We start from the raw sequence: 22,371 nt of genomic DNA, 5'->3' as shown, positions 1-22,371 counted from the left end.
AAACATGAGGAAAATATTTAATATTTGTTTTATATATATTTTAAATATGAGGAAAGAACAAAACACTAAACTTCATAAAGGTATTTATCCGACAAAAATATTTTGCAAAAAATTGCAAACTATTGCTACATATTTTTTTATATTTTACTTGTCAAAAAAATGCATAGAAAAACAAAAAGCTCACATGAAAAAAGCATACATTGACTATTAGCATTAATATTTTATTAGTTCTCTCTTGTTTTTGCATGTGTTCATAATTTCTTTGTCAAGTCATCTTCATTTATAAAATCAAAAGTCGTTAATACATTTTTAATAATATTTGAATAAAGGGTAAATATTTAAATTTTCCTTGGCCGGAAATCACTTTTGGCCACTACTGTAGATTTGACTTTATGTTTTATAAATTATTGTTAAAAATCAATTCCCACATGGAGAAAATAATTTTTTGTACTTCCGGAACCGAACTATTTCACTCTATAGTAAATGAGCCGCATACTTTTAGAGTTTTTTAAAGTGCCATTTTTGTATTTTGTAAGCTTGACAGCCCCAATCCCCATTCCTTTTCGTTATGTTTAAAAGAACATCTAAAATATTCTTCAGAAATTCACCTTTTAGATAGAAGATAGAAATTCATACAAGCTCAGGCTTTTTTGTCTCTGAAAGCTTGGACTAACCTGTCAAAGATGGCTCCCACACCGGCAGTATGTGCGCTGTTTCTATGGACGTGAAGGCCTGTAGCTAATAGTATCCCATCCTTTACAGCTATGGAACGATGCGAAAAAGAGGCAATCAGGAGTTCATTCCACCCTAGCAACAGAGGACAAGAGCACAAAAGCACATTGATAAGCGAAAAAACAAACAAATGTAGCAAGAAAAGGAGCAAAACATCTACTTTGTATCTGTGTGTGGTGGATTTGTCTGCTCTATTTTTTACTCAATATTAACTGAAGTTGTTATGTTCTTAACCAAAATTGTGTTTCATTTCAATGAGGACAATTCTATTCATGTTTAATACACTGTCACAGTTTCATAAGCTGCATTCCCATTTCTAAGGCTCTAAATAAAACTCACTGAACAGAAATACACTGAGGGTTTGGTTGTCCTCAGGAAACCTACAGCCTAATGAAATAAATACAACATGTGAATGGCGAGAACAATCTAGCCTTTTATTCTCCCTCGCTCTGTATAAAAGCCATCATCCTTTACAGAATAAGGACTCTAACTCCAAGATAATGAGATGGAATTCCTTCTTTAATCGATGCTATGGCCCAAGGCTGGATCAAATGTATTTGCAAATCTATATAAATGCTTCTGAAATAGACTGTAATTTCAAAAAACTACCAACATACTAATTTCATTAGCGGTAACTTAATATCTGGAAGAATAGATGTACAGCAAACCTGCTCGAAGGAGGATGACTTGATCGTCCAACGGGAGATCAGAAAAGTGAGGTATCCGCTTGGCCCACTCCACTAAGGTAAAGAGTTGCTTGTCAGCTGCTTGGCAGATGTTTGTTACAGGGTCGTTAGGCTAGAGAGAGAGAGAGAGAGAGAGAGAGAGAGAGAGAGAGAGAGAGAGAGAGAGAGAGAGAGAGAGAGAGAGAGAGAGAGAGAGAGAGAGAGAGAGAGAGAGAGAGAGAGAGAGAGAGAGAGAGAGAGAGAGAGAGAGAGAGAGAGAGAGAGAGAGAGAGAGAGAGTCTATGTCAGTAGCTGGTAGCAGTTCTCAGCTGTTTCTCCTAGACAGCAATGGAGAGGAAACTTTTACTTTGGTGTCCTGATTCTCTGATTGATTTTCTCCTGGGGAAAAGACGCTAGTGAACTCATAGCTTCAGAAAAGACAATGTCATTATCTCAAACTGCCATCACAGGATCTGCAAATGACAGTCAGTCTCAATATGAACTCAAACATTTCTTAACAAATTGGACTAAATTAGACAAAATTATTTCAGTGATGTTATCCACATTAATTGTATAGCTCTATGTCTTCTTTGTTTTTATTTTAATTTGTCCTATGGAATTTTAGGCAAAACATCAGAGACAAAGGTGATATGTATCTTATTATACAATAATCTGAAGGAAAAACAAGTTAGTCATTAATTAGTCATGTAATTTTTCATTAAATTGTAACAACTTGCTCCAACTCCAAAATAACTTTCCTTTTTGGGCAATGGCATCAAAACCATATATATATATATATATATATATATATACAGTATAGATATATATATATATATATATATATATATATATATATATTATAAAGCTGGTTATTATATCTAATTAAATTTTTTACATGTTCTGTTTGTTTGGACTTTTATGCTGTATTTCTAGTTCCCTTTCGTTGTCACTCCGAGTTACGTCGGATGACGACGAATGGGGTTTCGCTTAGAAAGCCTATCAACTTCGAGTATTACAAAATGAGCCAATGGCAAATAAATGCCACGGGTCTGCGGAATTTGCATGGCGTAACTCCGCCCCACCTCGTGGGTATAAAAGGAGGAAGCCGGCAGCAAGCAGATATGTTTTCGCTTCGGAGCCAAGTGTATTCTTCTCTCCACAAGCCATCTCTGAATTGTCAGCTCGCAAGAGTGAGAACTCGCAAGAGTGAGAGTCCCCTCATCCACCCCCCGCCCTGCGGCTGGTGGCCAGGGTGACCTGAGGGTTACGGTCTGGAACAGCATGACCTACGGCCAATCCTGGACTTGCGCGTGCTGAACCGCTCCCTTCACAGGATGCCGTTCAAGATTCTCACCGCCAAACGCGTTTTCGAATGCATACGGCCCCAGGATTGGTTTGCTGCGATCGACCTGAAGGACGCCTACTTTCATGTCTCCATTCTTCCTCGACACAGACCGTTCCTCCGGTTTGCTTTCGAGGGGCAGGCATACCAGTACGCGATTCTCCCTTTCGGGCTAGCCCTGTCTCCTCGCATCTTCACGAAGGTCGTCGAGGCTGCCCTTGTTCCCCTTCGGGAACACGGGGTTCGCATCCTGAGTTATATCGACGACTGGCTGATCCTAGCTCACTCTCGAGATCAGGTTTGCGAACACAGGGACCTAGTGCTTCGGCACCTAGCTCGTCTGGGCCTTTGGGTCAACTGGGAGAAGAGCAAACTTTGCCCCGTGCAGAGGATCTCTTTTCTCGGGTTGGACATCGACTCGGTCGCCATGTCCGCGCAGCTTACGAGCAAGCGCGAGCAGTCACTGCTGACTTGCCTGAGTCAATTCAAGGGCAGGAGTGCGGTTCCACTGAAACTCTTTCAGAGGCTCCTGGGGCATATGGCATCTACAGCCGCGGTCACGCCGCTCGGATTGCTTCATATGAGACCGCTTCAGCTTTGGCTTCGCGACCGAGTCCCGAGGTGGGCATGGCAACACGGCACGCTCCGAGTACCAGTAACTCCGACCTGCCGTCAGTTCTTCACCCCGTGGTCGAACCTCAGTTTTCTCAGGGCAGGTGTCTCCCTGGAACGAGCTTCCCGGCATGTTGTTGTCTCAACAGATGCCTCCACCACGGGCTGGGGCGCCATGTGCAATGGACATGCTGCTGCGGGCTCCTGGACAGGACCCCAGCGGCTATGGCATGTCAATTGCCTCGAGTTGTTGGCAGTACGCCTTGCCCTGCACCGCTTCCGGGCGCTGCTCAGGGTCAACACGTACTAGTCCGATCAGACAATACCGCCTCAGTAGCGTACATCAACCGTCAAGGTGGTCTACGCTCGCGCCGTATGTCACAACTCGCCCGCTTCCTCCTCCTATGGAGTCAGAAGCATCTGAGGTCGCTTCGAGCCATTTTCATTCCCGGAGCGCTGAACTGTGCAGCCGACGAGCTCTCACGGCTTCAGCCTCTCCCTGGAGAATGGCGACTCCATCCCCAGCGGTCCAGCTGATTTGGGACCAGTTCGGGGTCGCACAGATAGATCTGTTTGCCTCCCACGACTCGACCCATTGCTCCCAGTTTTATTCCCTGACCGGCACGCTTGGCGCGGATGCTCTAGCGTTTCCCCCAGTGAGCCTTCTTGCGCGGACCTTGCGCAAGGTCAGGGAGGACGAGGAGCAGGTCATCCTGGTTGCCCCTTACTGGCCCAACCGGACCTGGTTCCCCGAACTAGTACTCGTCGCGACAGCACCTCCCTGGCCGATCCCTCTGAGGAAGAACCTTCTTTCTCAGGGACGGGGCACCCTATGGCACCCTCGTCCCGATCTCTGGAACCTCCACGTGTGGCTCCTCGACGGGACGAGGCAGGTTTGAGTTCCCTACCACCAGCGGTGGTGGCTACCATCACTTCCGCTAGGGCGTCGTCCACGAGACACGTGTATGCGTTGAAGTGGAACCTCTTCGTCAGCTGGGGCTCTTCTCACCGAGAAGACCCCCGGAGATGCTCGATCAGCGTTGTGCTTTCCTTCCTTGAACAGGGGCTGGAGCGAAGGCTGTCTCCCTCCACCCTGAAGGTCTATGTTGCCGCTATTGCCGCACACCATGACCTCATCGAAGGTAAGTCGGTGGGGAAGCACGACCTGGTCATCAGGTTCCTGAGAGGAGCGAGGAGACTAAATCCGCCTCGCCCTCCTCTCGTTCCCTCTTGGGACCTCTCAGTGGTTCTAACTGCCTTGAAGAGTGCTCCGTTTGAGCCACGGCAATCAGTCGAGCTTAAATTCCTGTCTATGAAGACAGCGCTCCTGGTTGCTCTGGCCTCCATCAAGAGGGTAGGGGACCTGCACGCATTCTCCGTTGACGAAGCGTGCCTGGAATTCGGGCCGGCTTACTCTCACGTGATCCTGAGACCCCGGCCTGGATATGTGCCCAAGGTTATTACCACTCCCTTCCGGGACCAGGTGGTGAACCTGCAAGCGCTGCCCCCGGAGGAGGCAGACCCAGCCTTGGCACTGCTCTGTCCAGTACGCGCTCTTCGCGCCTATGTAGACAGGACGCAGTGTTTCAGGACCTCAGACCAGCTCTTTGTCTGTTATGGTGGGAAGCTGAAGGGAAAGGCTCTCTCCAAGCAAAGGTTGTCTCACTGGATAGTGGACGCCATTGCTTTGGCATACCAGCAGCAAGGTCGACCGTGCCACCTTGGTGTGACTGCTCACTCCACCCGGAGTGTGGCATCCTCTTGGGCTCTAGCGCATGGCGCCTCGCTAACAGACATCTGCAGAGCTGCAGGCTGGGCGGCACCTAACACATTCGCCAGATTCTACAATCTCCGAGTGGAGCCAGTGTCCTCTCATGTACTCGCTTCAACCAGCTAGGACTGGACCCGCTCAGGTGTCTTCGCTTGCTCGCCATTCCACTCCACGGACTGGATATGTGCGATATTCTCCTCAGGTGAGCTTCCCCGAAAGCCCTGAGTTCCTCCAGCACTCCTGACGTTGGCGCCAGTGTCTATTGCCTGTGCGTCGGCTAGGTGCCTCCCGTGTGCTTGGTCCCTCCCCTGAGCGACCCCCACATGTGTATTTCCACTGTAAGCCTCTCGGAGCAGGTGTCTTTCCCTGGCAAGCTGAGAGCTGGAGTAATAATGCTTAAAATTCAGCTTTGCCATCACAGGAATAAACTACATTTTAAAAAAATATTCAAAAGGTAAACAGTATTTTAAAGGTGTTGTATGTAAGTTTTTGACTGTACTAAAGCATAAAAATACAATAATATGTCTGGTTTTGTTTTGGTCTGTGCGATTTTTATTTATGGATAAAAAAAAAGTTGACTTAAACTTAAATTGACTTAAACGTCCAAAAACCTGTAGGATAGTGGTCTGGGTTCAAACATTCCGACACGCAAAGTGAAGCATTCACGTGGCTTGAAAGAAAGTGAGGCTTCGTTTTTCGTTGATCACATGTTTCTCTGAAAACAATACACGTTCTGGCATGGAGCTTCATAAGAAATTGCGCTACGTACTCGATATGCGCTTTGAAGCTTCGGTGTCATGTAACATCACTACTGCCAAGTCAAGCTCACTGGATATATCAGACTTTTAACAAGAATGCAATAAACAATGCAGGAAGTGGGAAAATATGTTTTTGCAAACTCTAAAATAGCTTTCGAGTGTTATTGACTTCACTGTGTGATATGTTACTTGCCTTATCTGCATTCTGCAAAGATATCACCCAGAGAAACTCAACTGTCAAACTCAGTGATGTGAGTGGAAAATGAGCAGATATCTTGTGGGAAGTCTTGTGGAAATCATTCCTATCATTTTCCCAGATGGAATATTTGTATTCCCTTTTTAACTTTTGCTCTCTAAAAGCCTTTCCTTCTGCTTGAATAACCCAAGCTCTTCAGCCCAGAATCAATCAGAATAAGCACTCATGAACCAACAGAATGGCATGTCAGAGCACTCTGTGCATGTTCTGCTGTTGTCATGGAGCAAATTCTGTCCCTGTAGGATCACAAAATCACATCATCACTGAAGCATCATCATCATATACCCAGAGCAAAACGCTCTTCCATTTTAGTGGTAATATACCATTGTGAAAAAGAAAAACGCTTTAGCATTATTTTAAAAAGAGTACTGAAAATAATATACTTTGAAAGAATATAGCCAAACTTGTTTGAAACTAATGTATGTTTTAGACAATTAACTGCTTGCTAACTGCAATTACATGAAACTGTATTATAATATAATATATAATATACATCTATATTAAATGCAATAGCTGGAACTTTAAATAGTTTTTTTACCCACTTAAGAAGGACTTTAGTACATCTTTATATATTATTTTTTTAAATTAATTCATTGCCTTTGAAATATGGTTAAAGCATACTGACAAGTGTACTGACAAGCATTTAAATGGATAGTTCACCCAAGTAATGTGTTCCAAACTTGGATGAATTCTTCAGCTGAACACAGAATAAGATTTTGAAGAATGTGGATAACCAAACAGTTGATGGTAAACCGGCATTAGCTTCTGTTGCCTCAGCAAGCGATCTGTGTATCTGTCTGTCACAATTTACTGTTGCCTGTTCAATATATATATATATATATATATATATATATATATAAAATGGCGAAACAATTATTCAAGCAATGTGCGCCCTGCCCGCGTTATTGAACGGGTGGGGACACACACGAGCTTTGTGTAATGTGTTTGGGAGTGGAGCATGCGGTATTAGCCTTCAAGGGGGCTGATTGCCAGCACTGTGAGCTCTACCGCTTCGCATGCTCCGCTCCCCTCTGTCACTTTTTGAGGAAAGTGGTCAGGCTCGCGTTCCTCAGGGTGCAGGACCCGCTGTTGCGGAGGCAGCACGGAGAATGCAATTCTGGGGAACGCAAAAGGATCTCTCAGAGGGGTTGGAGACGGGTCCGAGGGCTATTTCTCCTCCTTTGCCTGGGGGATCCTCTGCTCTCTCTCCGGTGTCGGAAGCCCGCGCTGCGGCTTCTTCCGCCCGGAGAGAGAGCCCAATGCTTCAGTGCTCTAGCTCTACACAATCACAGGGGAAGGAGATTCGCCATTTCTTTCCCCAGCTCATGAGGAGTTGGTGGAGGTGATAACTCGCGCTGTCGAGAAATTAAAAATTGATTGGCCAACCGAGAAAAAAGGCGCTTGTCCGAAAAGCAAATTAGACGAGTGTTTTTTAACATTTAATATTTCACCCCCACCACGAGGTCTTCCATTCTTTCCCGATCTGCACAGTGAGCTGTCCAGATCGTGGAATAAGCCATACTCTTCTCGTATTTCTAGTCCCCAAGTACATATTTATTCTAATATAAAGGGTATGAGAGAGTATGCCCCGTGCTGAAAAGACGCTCGTTCGCTATCTGTCACCCGGTTCAGCATCGTCTCTGAAGACCTCAGCTTTGCCCTCTAAGCAATTAAAAACTACATCTAATTTAGCGGGCAAAGCTTATACGGCAGCAGGTCAGGCTTGCTTACACACCATGGCACTGCTTCAGGCTTATCAGGCTGATCTGCTGGGGGATTTGGAAGGAGTGAGGGAGTGGGACCCGATGAAGTTCGAGAACTTCGTCGGGCCACAGATTTGTCTCTCAGGGCTACTAAGGAGACCACCAGAGCAATTGGGCGGTCTATGGCAGCCCTTGTAGCCACTGAGAGGCATCTCTGGCTGAATTTAGCAGAAATTAAAGATAAAGATTGTGCGTTTCTGCTGGATGTACCTATTGAGCCTTCTGGTCTCTTCGGCGACGCAGTGAATTCGGTCGTCGAGAGATTTCAGGAGGCCCAAAAACAATCAGAGGCTTTTAAAAAATGTCTCCCTCGCCGCGTCCAACCCCCTGGGGCTGCTAGGTGTGAGTAGCACCAGCCGTATAGCTTCTCATATAGAGCACAGCAAAAGCAGAGTGTTGCGTCTCGTGCTCCCCCTCAGAAACATTGGAAACAGACGCAACACTCTCAGCCGAAGCCTTCGAAGAAGACCGATCTGAGGACCGTTCTTCAAGCTAAGAAGGCTTTGGCTCATCAGAAAAGGTACTGACACTAATGGGCGTCAGACCAGTGAGGACAGCCCCTCCGGGGTTGAGCGGGTCACACCTCATTATACGGTCTCCGGTCCACTTTGATGTCCTCAGGGCACCATTCTGCCATCCCTGCCACCCTTGGTGCTCCAGGGCGCAGTGGTCTCCAGCGAAATCAGGCGCAATGCCAACTCGACATTGCGTCGGACATGAACTCTCTGAAGGAGGTTCAAAAACAATCAGTTCGGGTAGTTCCTGCCAGGTTGCTTCAGGTCTCCGAGCTGAGTGTCTCAATTACAACAGAGGCCAGCCTCGAGAGGCTGGTTCCCTTAGTAGATTTTCTGACAGAGTGTCACGACACACACGGGAGATAGACAGCAGATCCAAGTGCAGTAAAGATGTTTTAATGGGTAATCCGTAAAGCGTAAATCCAGTCCAGGCAAAGGTCAAATACCGTGTAAACAATCCAAATACAAAAATAACAAAACATAAGGAACAATCAGGAACAGACCAAGAAGTGTCAGACATAACAACGACTCCGTAACACATACTGACGCAGACATGGAATATATACACACACAGATCTAACAAGACTAACAATGAACAGCTGGGACAATGATTACAGGGAACAGCTGAGTGTAATGAACAGTGATAAGTGAAGGACAGAATGCTGGGAATTGTAGTCAATGTGAAGGACACCGTGAAAACGAGGATCCCTAGTGACACCCGGGGAAACACAAACCAGACACTGTGACATAGCCCCCCCTCTACGGAGCGGCTACCAGACGCTCCACGACAACAAAACACAAGGGTTCAGGAGGGAGGTGGAATGGTGGAGGATCAGGGGGAGGGATGGTGGGCCAGGTCCATGGAAGGGAACCGAAACAGGGGGTGATGGTTTAGCCGGGGACCAGGGCGAAACAGAGAGTCCATCAACTGGGCAGGCCGGAGAAGACAGTCCATCGGGCGGCCAGGGCGGTGAAGACCCCTCGGGCGGCCAGGGCGGTGAAGACCCCTCGGGCGGCCAGGGCGGTGAAGACCCCTCGGGCGGCCAGGGCGGTGTAGACCCCTCGGGCGGCCAGGGCGGTGAAGACCCCTCGGGCGGCCAGGGCGGTGAAGACCCCTCGGGCGGCCAGGGCGGTGAAGACCCCTCGGGCGGCCAGGGCGGTGACTCAGGCGCAGGAACAGCAGACAACCGCTCAGGAACAGCAGACACCGGCTCAGGAACAGCAGACACCGGCTCAGGAACAGCAGACACCGGCTCAGGAACAGCAGACACCGGCTCAGGAACAGCAGACACCGGCTCAGGTACAGCAGACACCGGCTCAGGTACAGCAGACACCGGCTCAGGTACAGCAGACACCGGCTCAGGTACAGCAGACACCGGCTCAGGAACAGACACAAGAACTGTAACAGTTACAAGAACAGACACAAACACAGAAACAAACACTGGCTCTGGTTCTGGAACAGGCGCTGGCTCTGGAACAGACCTTGGCTCCAGCTCTGGAACAGGCCTTGGCTCTGCCTCCGGCTCTGGAACAGGCACTGGCTCTGCCTCCGGCTCTGGAACAGCAGACACTGGCTCCGGCCCTGGAACAGACACTGGCACAGAATCTGGAATAGCGAACACAGGCATGTCCAGGATCCGAGCCAAACGCTCCAGATAGTTGCTCGGTATTCCCCCGGCTGCGAGCATGGGTCTCTCCTGATCTGTCTCTGGCTTCTTGACCATGGCAGGACAGATGACGGGTAGTTCTGGGATGGTCTCTGGGATAACAGCGGACTGCACTAGGATGGCCTCTGACACCACCGAATGCTGTACAGGGACGGCCTCCGAAATGACTGCGTGTTGCACAGGGACGGCCTCCAAAACGCCCGCGCACTGCATAGGGATGACCTCCGAAACGGCTGCATGCTGTACAGGGACGGCCTCTGAAATGACCGCACGCTGCACAGGAACGGCCTCTGAAATGACCGCATGCTGTGCAGAGACGACCACCGGGGCGTTGGGGAGATAAGAGGCCATTCTCCTCCTCCTCCTTCCTTGATGGCGAGGTGCAGCTTCAGTACCAGACGGGACCAGCGGTGAGGACTCCAGACCGGATGAAACCAGCGACGACGATCTTGTGCTGGGCGGAACCAGCTGCAAAGATCTTGTACAGGGCGGAATCAGCGGCGAGGATCTCGTGCTGGGCCAGTCCGGCGGCTCCGGACCAGAAAAATTGTTAGGCGGAGGACGGTGTCGTGGAACTTGTCGACCACCTCCTCCCCTGCAACCTCCCCGAGTTTCGGAAAACCTTGCCAGCCGTGTCCCCAGAAACGACTCACCATTTCTGCTGGAAGACTTCGCTGAAGTTTTAGCTGCTGCTGCTTCCTCAGTTAGCTGGGCCCATAAGGCAAAACATTGGTGAATATTTAGTCGGGGCGCTTCCTCCCCAACCTGCAACCCTCCTTTCTGCGGCCCCCTTCCTTCCCTATATACGGGAGAAGGATTACAGAAACCCGAACTGCTGGATCTGTTCATAAGGACGGAGTCGTTCTGTCACGACACACACGGGAAATAGACAGCAGATCCAAGTGCAGTAAAGATGTTTTAATGGGTAATCCGTAAAGCGGACATCCAGTCCAGGCAAAGGTCAAATACCGTGTAAACAATCCAAATACAAAAATAACAAAACATAAGGAACAATCAGGAACAGACCAAGAAGTGTCAGACATAACAATGACTCCGTAACACATACTGACACAGACATGGAATATATACACACACAGATCTAACAAGACTAACAATGAACAGCTGGGACAATGATTACAGGAAACAGCTGAGTGTAATGAACAGTGATAAGTGAAGGACAGAATGCTGGGAATTGTAGTCAATGTGAAGGACACCGTGAAAACGAGGATCCCTAGTGACACCCGGGGAAACACAAACCAGACACTGTGACACAGAGTGGAGAAAACTGCCAAATATATCTCAATGGGTCTTGCATATAGTAGGGAGAGGATACAAAATCCAGTTCGGTTCTCGTCCTCCACGTTACAACGTGGTGTTACTCTCAGAAGTGCATCCCGAGCAGGCTCTGGTAATGGAGCAAGAGTTGAAAGCTCTACTAGCGAAAGAAGCTATAGAGCAGGTGTATCCACCCAGGAATCGGGTTTTTACAGCCATTATTTCATTGTTCCAAAAAAGGATGGGGGGCTGTGTCCAATTTTAGATCTTCGTCTGTTGAATCGTACAGTTCAAAAACTCAAGTTCAAGATGCTCAAGTTCAAGACACTCAAACAGATCGTGACTCAAATCAGATCCGAGGACTGGTTTGTCACGATAGATCTGAAGTATGCATACTTCCATATCTCCATCCTTCCTCAGCACAGGAGGTTCCTGAGGTTTTCTTTTGGGGGCAAAGAATACCAGTCTCGGGCACTTCCATTCGGTCTAGCTTTATCACCCCGCACATTCACGAAGTGCGTAGATGCAGCTCTGGCCCCGCTCAGACTGCAGGGCATACGCATTCTGAATTATATAGACGACTGGCTGATTCTAGCAGAGTCAGAACAGTTGGCGGTTCAACATCGAGGTGTCGTTCTCGCAAATATGTAGAAATTGGGGTTGAGGCTCAACGCCAAGAAGAGTGTGCTTTCTCCATTTTAGAGGACCACTTTTCTTGGTGTAATATGTGATTCAGTCACAATGCGAGCTGTTCTATCGCCCGCTCGTGTAGCTGCTATCCTGTTAGCCACAGAACAGCTAAAGCTAGGCCAGTCATGCACTGTGAAACAGTTCGAGAAACTGTTAGGCCACATGGCAGAAGCGTCCAATGTGATACCCTTTGGCCTGCTGTACATGAAACCTTTGCAGTGGTGGGTCAGGACCTGAGGGTTCTCCCCGAGAGGAAACCCACTTTGTACGATCAAGATCACGCGGCGGTATCTCCGCGCCTTGGTTATATGGAGGAAACATTGATTCCTGTCCCAGGGTCCGGTGTTAGGAGCTCTTTGCCATCGAGTTTCGAACTCGACAGATGCTTCCCTCACCGGCTGGGGAGCGGTAATCGAAGGCTGCTCAGCTCAGGATCTGTGGAGTCATCATCTCTCTTGGCACATAAATTGCCTGGAGATGATGGCTGTCTATAAATGCGTTGAGACATTTCCTCCCAGACCTGAGGGACTGTCATGTGCTTGTCCGGACAGACAACACATCGGTGGTCTCTTATTTAAACCGTCAGGGGGGTCTGCGTTCGCGCCCATTGTGCAAGCTGGCGCACCAGGTCCTCCTGTGGTCCCTGGGGAAAATACTCTCTCTGAGGGCAGCCCCCCTGGGGCTGGATGCTATGGTACAGACGTGGCCAAGGCTACGCCTGTACGCATGTCCCCCTGTTGCTCTGCTCCCAGGAGTGCTGGAGCGAATCCGCCAGTACAGAATAAGACTACTGCTAATAGCACCACGCTGGCCGAGTTGAATCTGGTATGCGGACCTGATTCATCTTCTAGACGGACCTCCCTTGGAGATCCCGATCAGGAGAGACCTTCTGTCTTAGGCAGGCGGTTCAATATTTCACCCCCGACCAGAGATTTGGAAATTGTGGGTTTGGCCTCTGAGGGGGCCCAACTCATAGAGAGTGGTCTCTCAACCAAGGTTGTCGAGACCATCCTAAGCTCCAGAGCTCCTGCTACAAGGAAACTATACACATTAAAATGGAGAGTTTTAACTTCCTGGTGTCATCAGCGTCAGTGGGATCTGGTTAACTGTTCAGTAAACACAGTATTGGAGTTTCTGCAAGAGCGCTTTTCTTCAGGTTTATGTCCATCCACCTTAAAGGTCTATGTGGCTGCCATTGCGGCTTTCCACTCCCCGGTGGGTGGTACATCATTGGGTCGAGACCCCCTGATTACTCGTTTCCTTCATGGCACCCTGAGGCTAAGACCTGCAACTCACACTAGGATGCCGGCCTGGGACCTGGCAATAGTATTAGAATGCCTATCTGGGGGTCCGTTTGAGCCCTTAGATTTGGTCTCAGAAAAATTTCTTACATTTAAGACCATTTTTCTATTAACCATCTCGTCCATTAAGAGAGTTGGAGATCTCCAGGCCCTTTCGGTTTCCCCCACCTGCCTTGAGTTTGCACCGGGGATGGTCAAGGCATTCTTATACCATAAACAAGGTTATGTCCCTAAGGTGCCAACCATTATTCTGAGGCCTATTGTGCTATAGGCCTTCTGTCCTCCTCCGTTTACTTCTCCGGACCAGGAAAAAACTGAACCTTTTGTGTCCAGTGTGAGCACTAGACACTTATGTTCATTGGTCTTCTCCATGGAGAAAGTCCGATCAATTATTTGTCTGTTTTGGATCACCTAAGAAAGGTCTTCCTGCTTCTAAGCAGACGATTAGCAAGTGGATAGTCGAGTAAGTTTCCCTTGCTTATGAGTCCTCTGGCCAGTCATGCCCTTTGGTGGTCAGAGCTCAGTCTACGAGGAGTATGGCGGCCTCTAAAGCCTTAATATCTGGAGTTTTGCTTCAAGAGGTTTGTGATGCGGCGGGTTGGTCCTCACTGCTCACATTCGTCAGATTTTATAGCTTGGACCTGGATGCTGCCCCAGGGTCTCAGGTTCTCAGTGCTTAGTGTGGTGTTGACAACAGGCTTACACTCAGGCATTTTGAAATTATGGCGACTTGGGTATTCTCGTTCCCAAAGCGTTATCGACGCATCGCGAGTTTCCTCGAAAGGGAACGTCTCAGGTAATGACTGTAACCATAGTTCCCTGAGACAGGGAACGAGACAATGCGTCGCCCCGCCATACTTCCTGCATCCCTGTGATCGACTTGCTTCGGCTTTTTTCTAAGCTAATGCCGGTTTGCACCGGATGCCTTTTTATCATCTCCTGGTCATGATGTCACCCGCCTGTGACGATCATCCCTTCCATTGGACTAGTTGACATAGATGCTTCAGACGCGTTCACGCTGGGGACGTTCCCAAAGCGTTACCGACGCATCGTCTCGTTCCCTGTCTCAGGGAACTATGGTTACAGTCGTAACCTGAGACGTTTCTTTTGAGACTTTTGTCATGTATTTAAATAGATTTCTAAGTACACATTTTTTACAAAGAATGGTGTGAAAAGGGAAAAACATTCAGTATGCGGCAGTCCTGTGGGTGATAATGCCTTGTTCATTCTAGAGGTCAGAGGAGAATGGGCCGACTGATTCAAGCTGATAGAGGAGCACATTTGACTGAAATAACCACTCGTTACAACCCAGGTATGCAGCAAAGCATTTGTGAAGCCACAACACGCACAACCTTGAGGCGGATGGGCTACAACAGCAGAAGACCCCACCGGGTACCACTCATCTCCACTACAAATAGGAAAAAGAGGCTACAATTTGCAAGAGCTCACCAAAATTGGACAGTTAAAGACTGGAAAAATGTTGCCTTGTATCGATTTCTGTTGAGACATTCAGATGGTAGAGTCAGAATTTGGCGTAAACAGAATGAGAACATGAATCCATCATGCCTTGTTACCACTGTGCAGGCTGGTGGTGGTGGTGTAATGGTGTGGGGGATGTTTTCTTGGCACACTTTAGGCCCCTTAGTGCCAATTGGGCATCGTTTAAATGCCACGGCCTACCTGAGCATTGTTTCTGACCATGTCCATCCCTTTATGGCCACCATGTACTCATCCTCTGATGGCTACTTCCAGCAGGATAATGCACCATGTCACAAAACTCGAATCATTTCAAATTGGTTTCTTGAACATGACAATGAGTTCACTGTACTAAAATGGCCCCCACAGTCACCAGATCTCAACCCAATACAGCATCTTTGGGATGTGGTGGTACGGGAGCTTCGTGCCCTGGATGTGCATCCCACAAATCTCCATCAACTGCAAGATGCTATCCTATCAATATGGGCCAACATTTCTAAAGAATGCTTTCAGCACCTTGTTGAATCAATGCCACGTAGAATTAAGGCAGTTCTGAAGGTGAAAGGGGGTCAAACACAGTATTAATATGGTGTTCCTAATAACCCTTTAGGTGAGTGTTTATATACTGTTTGAATGAATGAACAAACAATCTAAAAAAAAGATATTAAACGCGATGGAGGAAATGTGGGAATTAGGTTAAACTGAAACAAGGAATGTGGTGTATAATTGTGTAAAATGTATGATGAAACTTGCTTAGCAATTTTGCCAAGCAAATACCAAGAAATAGGTTGCAGCAATTTGTCTTATGACAACACGGGACAGATCCGCGGGACAGAGCTCGAATAGCTTCAGCGTCAGCTACTTTTTATAGTCAATCAAAAGGTCTTTAGACAGACCCTCCAATCATCACGCAGAAGCCCGGAGTCCAGGCCTGCGGCATTTATCCAATGACCGTCTAGTTTCGAAGCACTGAAAAAAACTGCTCAAAGCAGCCCCATTGAAGTCAATGGACGCTGGGCTTCAACAGGGAAATGCACTGTGACACTCCGGGAATGAATGAGAAGGAAATCGAGTCAGCCGATCTGCTATATGTAGCTGATTCTGAACGCATTCGTCTTTGAGATGAACGTGTTCTAACGCATTTTTAGTCAATAAAATGTTAACACAATAGTCCATATTTGACCATTCATTTTTTGACATTATTGGGGAAGCCGAGCTTCCCTTGCAATCTTAAAGAAATCCCCACTGGTTCGAATCTAGTGAAAACTCATGACTTTTGATGTGTGAGTGTAAAAATAACAAATATGGGAAATGAAACTAGACAGATGTCTAACCTTGAAACCTTTTGGTTAACTACTAACAAGAGGGCTTGTCTATGAAGAACCAATCAAATTGTGGAGAAATTATGGAATGTTTCATGTCATTTTTTGCCATACCTCAATTTCTATAAAAACTGTTGTATTCGTGTTTACTGGTGGGATTCTCTCTGAAACTTGTCTGAGGTCCTCTGGCAGTGATTAAAGAATGATCGAAGGCATTGTCTGAAGTCTGTCTGGTTATTATAGCTGCACAGCAAGTTAGGGTTAGTAGGCTCAGCAGACGTCGATGTGTAGACACGCTGGAGCATAGGATTAGACTCAGCCGCCGTCGATGTGTAGACACGCAAGGGTATAGGATTAGACTCAGCCGACGTCGACTGTAGACGCGCTAGAGTATAAATATTGTAGGGCGAAGTTAGGTTTAGGAAAAAATCTACGACATAAGTCATCAAAATAAATTTACTTATTTAAAGCATGACAATGTAATTTTATGGAAAAAATATAATATTACTGTCCTTTTTTCAAAATTATGAAAAAAGTGAAAGTGTACTCTAACTTAAGGCCTTTTATTTAATTAATGTTATATATGCAAGTACAGTTTCTTTTTTAGATATACTTTTAAGATTCCCGTACAATTAGAATAAGTGTATTCATGATAAATCAGTTCATATCACTACCATACTCAAATATCATAACAATAAGATATACATCTTGCATTAAAAAGTCTCCTATTCTATGCGGCTTTCATTTAAGATCATCACGTCTTAACAGTTTTCCAATCAACCCAAGAGGAACCCAAATTCATTAGAGCCCTATTCATGTGAGAGGACCTTCCCCAAGGCTCAAGGACGAACACACAAAACAGCCATTAAAAAAAAAAAAAACGACTGTGGGGGAAACAAACAATCTGAAAATACAAAGTAGGGAAGACAAAGCATATGCCTCTTTTTGCCTGACCTCTACCTGATTTAGAGCTTACAGCTGCACAAAACAGAGGACAAATGCACACAAGGCATAAATATACACAGCGCTAGCCTCGGTGTGTCAAACTGACATGGTTAATGGCTGAAGCTCTTATCTAGTGACATGACAATATGCTTCTTTTGCAGTACGTCCCCTCTCGAGGGCTCTGTGCAGAGGCCTTCAAAGCCAAAGAGTATTGCTATGTAGCCGAATCCATCCGCTGGGAGTGGGATCGTAAAAATAGCCCTTCTTATTCACAAACAGAAATGCATCTGACTCTTTCTTGGACATCTGTAAAACTCTTAAAACTGTCTTTTCGTATATCTGCAGGCAGGCTGGAACCTTTCTGTAGTCTTGACATTCAGAAAATGATCGAGCCCGGCCGGTTCACTGAGGAGCAATTGTGAAGTGTAACTCTGAAATGTCACATTTCAGACGAGCCAAATGTTCTCCATAAGTTGAATGTCACTGAGTGTGATTTAGAGGGAGAGATTGGCTTACAGAGTTGGCAGGCGGACTCAGGTTGGCCTCCACGTAGGTCTCCGTCTTTGGTTCCACTGCCAGTTCGGCATCCAGAATCTTCTCCACGGGCATGTCCTCGTTGGCACAGCTGCCGAATTCAGCCTCGCTTCGCTCCTTCGCCCGCTGCCGCTCCTCCTGAACGGCTGCACATGTGCACATACAAAATTAGAAAGGCTTGCATGTGCGACATGTACGGTAACATACACAAACAAAACCGTGACCTTGTGCACAATAACACGCAGCTGCTTTTGGTTTGCTCGTAATCTACACATTTCCACAAAAACAGCTCAGGCTGTTTTTCATCATGCTGCAAATGCATCCAGCCCATTATTCATCAACTTCAGAGGCTAAAAGTTGAGGAGGTCATTCTATGTATGGAGTGACTTTATATATTCTGCTTTTTAAAATATGTATATTTTATTTGGGCACGATCCAGTGCACACATGATTCTGTGCTCCTATTCAGTCTATGGACAAAGTCAAGGGCCATAAAACTGTCCTTCTAAAACTTTCGGTCAAACGATTAGTTATGCAGGTTGACAATGTATTGGTGTGTGTGTGCCACATTTGGGCATGCATCTGCGTGTTGTGTACACAGCGCACACGTTTGTTTGGCCTGGTTTAGAGGGGGAGCCAGGTCTAAACCACACAGTCGGTCTACTGTGGTCTGGACCTGGTGGAAATGAGGCCCGTCTGCTTCGCCATCAGGCTGTGGAACATTTCAGCTTTCCTTTCTGTCTGTAAAAGCCCTGTTTTATGACTCTCTCTCTCTTTCTATCTGTTCGACAGAAACTGCTAGCATGAGGGGAATTCTTGAGTAGGAGCAGCAGAGAGCTGTGGAGGTCAGCTGAAGGATAAAGCTTTACTCCAGGAGTCACGGAGAGGTGAGGAGAGAGGCACAAGGAAATTATTTTAGCTTTATTGTCCTCAGAAACAGATAGACAGAGAGAGTGGCTTGTGGGGGAGAAATGTGTCAGGTTACCTCTCTCTCTCAGAGGCCTCAGTATAGGGGGATCCATGCATCACGTTAAAGACCATTACCTAACGTTTTAGTATTAGGTTTATTCTTCATGACTATTTATATTCTTTTGAGAACAGATTATAAACAAAATTTATAGCACAACATGACAAACTTAATAAAATACTTAAACTGTCTTCCATTAAAAAATGTCACAATGCAACTTATGTCTGATATAAAGCAATGGATAAATTCAATCAGTTTTCACATGCTAAACTTTACTTTGTATCACACTGTAATGATACACTGCTGGTTGTTTTGTGACTTCTCTTATTGTACTTTTCTACAGTGTGTTTTTTTGTAGCGACCTGGACAGAAGGAACATTACTAGAATGTATATTAGTCATATTTCTGAAAAGTGCATCCCTGCAAAGGTGCAGGATAAAGCTTCAATAATATCTGGCTACTGGCCTTAAACTAGGTCAGAAAAACATGTTTAAAAAAGAGTTTGAAGGAACAATAAGAGGTTAATTTTAAAATAATTAATTTGACATTTATTATTACTATTTTACTATTTTACTACTGATTAGGACCACAACTTAAACAAATATATATATGAAAAATAAATGGATAAATAAATAAATGCTTCTCAACTATTGGAATGTTCTCATACATGTAAAATTCTGAATACACTCAGAATAAATTATATGTAAGCCTATATTCTATTTCCTCTATTCTCTATTGGAAATGCTGGGAATACAATCTCTAACCATTTAATTAAATTCCTTTTAGATGATTCTAGACTTAAAATGCATAATTTAATCAACACATTAATGAATCTCATTCATTTCCTTTAAAACAACATACAGCAATGCAATTAACTGCAGATTGTTGGTCATTGGTGCTTTCAACCACCATGTGTTGATTGTTTATTTATTTTAAGTCTGTAAAAAGATCTCCTTCAAAAATATCGAAATCCTCTGACATTTTTCTTTAAAACTTCTTGTTTTAGATTTCTAATTCGTGACTGTTGTTTTTTTTTGCCCTGTCCTCCGTGCTCGTCAATTCTCACCTATACGCTATGCCTACGTCCTACGTTATCTCAGAGGTCATCCTTCTGCTGGAACTTGACTCTCTCGTGAATGCTCGTATGGCCGTTGCCGGAAGCCACTGGTTATCGTTTATAAAGTTTTAAATATGGACATTTTTCTAACAAAAACGTGTTGCTTAGCTACAACCCACTGGAGTCATATGGGTTAATATTTATGATGGATGCATCTTTTGGAGCTTCAAAAACTCTGTCACTATTCAATGCCTTTACAAAGCTGAGAAAAGCCAGGCTATTTTTTAATATAACTCCGACTGTGTTCGGTTGAAAGAAGAAAGTCATATACACCAAGGATGGCTTGAGGGTGAGTAAAATATGGGATAATTAAAATTTTTGGGTGAACCATTCCTCCTTTAATGAGTATATGACCCATCCATAGTCAGAATATGACTAAATTCTGATATTATTCAGAATTGTCATGTGTTCAAAGAAAAAAGCAACGCACCTTCTCTCTTCATTCCCATGGCTAAGCACTTCTGATAGCGGCAGTACTGGCAGCGGTTGCGTTGCCGTTTGTCGATTAAACAGTCCTTGTTGTCTCGGCAAGTGTACGTCAAATCCTTTCTCACTGTTCTCTTGAAGAAGCCCTTACAGCCCTCACAGCTGTACACCCCGTAGTGTTTACCTGCCGGGAGACATATGCTTTAGTATTCTTCCCAGCAGGGTTGTCTTTAATTGGCATTTGATTTCAATAATTCAACAGCCACACATCTGTTTTGTCACACATTACTCTGAAAGACAGTATATTTAGAGTGACCAATATTATGACTGCAGTTTAACAAGTACAATAAAGAATATTATTAAACATCTCTTTTCAGCCACTGCATTCTTTTCCTCCTGATTATCTTTTTTTTTTATTGTGTTCTACTGTAACAGTATGAAAAAGGACAACATATATTGTGGATTTGGCGATATATTCCATTAATAATTCACTGGAATGCACTAATAATATCTTTATATATTACTACAGAGATATTTAATACGTCCATAATATTGCTGCGGGAATAATCGGGGTTCCCTTTAGTAGTCACTACGAGTTCCGTCATGACACCGAATGGGGTTTCGCTTAGAAAGGCTATCGACTTTGAGTATAAAAAAAGAAGCCAATGACAAAGAAATGCCATGGGTCTGCGGAATTTGCATGGCATAACTCCGCCACACTTCATGAGTATAAAAGCAGGACGCCGACAACATGCAGATATGTTTTCGCTTCGGAGCCAAGAGTTTCTCTTCACTCCACATCAATTTCTGACTTCACTATACGAGACGGCCGACTCTCCGGTGTTGGTTTGACGGCGATCTCCAGCGAGTTCACTCTGCTGATTTGTGCAGGGATCTGCCAGTGAGTGTGTTTCTCCCTGCTCGCTTCAACATCCGCAGAGTTTTTTCCTCTCACAAAAGAGCTTTGTACGTGGCACGTCTTTTTAAAAATGCCTCGCCCGGGCAATTCTGGTTCCGGTCGACTCATTTCCGACTCTGATGGGCACATTCTCTGCTCTGGGTGTTTGGGCATTGATCACGCTAGAGCAGCGTTTGTGGATGACTCGTTCTCTCTGCGGGAACATGACCATCGCGTCATTACGGTCGAGACTCAATGATCTCGTTAGAGAGAGAGTCCCCTCATCCACACCCCGATCTACACCCTCCACGAGAGGTGGTACTTTGGCTGGTGGCCAGGGTGACCTGAGGGTGATGTTGTGCAACAAAAAGCCGACGATTCGACCTCGGCCCATGCCCCCCTTTTCACTGATGCAACCCGAGAGCGATCACAGGACGCCTGCAGGCCCGTCTTCGGACCCCACGCGGGTTTCCTTTGACGTTCCAGAATCGGATCTGATGTCCATCGCAGCATCACAGGGCGGGCAAGAATCTTCAGGAAGTGAAGATTCGACAGTGCTGTCACCTTCGGGTGTGCATATGGCATTTGTCGAGTCGGATCCTGATATGACGGCCATGCTTTCCCGGGCCGCCGCGAGCATCGGATTAGAGTGGAACCCTCCAGCCTGTCCTAAGCGCTCGCTACTGGACGATTGGTTATTGGGTGCGGCCGCTGACACCCGTCGGTGTCCAACCCCAATACCTTTCTTCCCAGATATGCATGAGGAGATCTCAAAATCCTGGAAGATCCCCATGTCTTCCCGCGATCCCTCGTTGATCTCCTCCGCCTTTCCTCCCCTTGTCGGAGCCGGTGCCCATGGGTACACTGGGGTTCGCCTGGTTGAACTCTCTGTTGCGATGCAACTGTGGCCTCAGAGTGCTTCTTCTCGGAGCGACCCTAAGCACCTGTCCGAAGCCTGTAGGTTCTCGTCTACGCTTGTGGCGAGATTATATGGACAGGCAGCCGCCTCACTGCATGCCATGGCCATTCTGCAGGTCTACCAGGCCCAGATGCTCAGGAACATGCACGAAGGTAGGACTGACCCAAGGCTCTTTGATGAGCTGTGTGCCGCCACTGACCTTGCTCTCCGAGCGACGAAAGTGGCCGCACGCTCTTTCCCTTGGCAAGCCACCTTGCCACCCCTGGGGTTGAAATATTCCACCCTGCGGGATGGACACCCCAGTGGTCTCCATATGCATCTCCCTCCGGGTCATATGTGTATTCTTATGTCCCCCCTCTTGGGTTGGCATTATTTGCATATTTCCACTGAGATATGCTTCCCAGTGTACCTTGGTAGTCCT

The 22,371-nt window shown here is 46.4% G+C and overlaps 1 protein-coding gene across 2 annotated transcripts in view; it reads right to left on the bottom strand.

Annotated features, from left to right (window-relative positions):
• The window catches only part of rxrab (retinoid x receptor, alpha b), a 108,544-nt gene that overhangs the window by 9,838 nt on the left and 76,335 nt on the right, over positions 1 to 22,371 (bottom strand). For both annotated transcript variants that reach the window (XM_077231843.1, XM_077231845.1), the window contains 4 exons: positions 20,138 to 20,317; positions 17,607 to 17,770; positions 1,401 to 1,530; positions 675 to 807 (listed from right to left, as the gene is read on the bottom strand). In XM_077231843.1, coding sequence (XP_077087958.1) covers positions 675 to 807; positions 1,401 to 1,530; positions 17,607 to 17,770; positions 20,138 to 20,317 — 607 coding nt within the window. The remainder of the gene's footprint in view (positions 1 to 674; positions 808 to 1,400; positions 1,531 to 17,606; positions 17,771 to 20,137; positions 20,318 to 22,371) is intronic.

Source organism: Siphateles boraxobius, unplaced genomic scaffold, assembly GCF_051911475.1.
Source record: "Siphateles boraxobius isolate OS27281-9 unplaced genomic scaffold, OSU_SipBor_1 16, whole genome shotgun sequence".
Lineage (NCBI taxonomy): Eukaryota > Metazoa > Chordata > Actinopteri > Cypriniformes > Leuciscidae > Siphateles > Siphateles boraxobius.
This window is presented reverse-complemented; position numbering and strand designations above follow the sequence as displayed.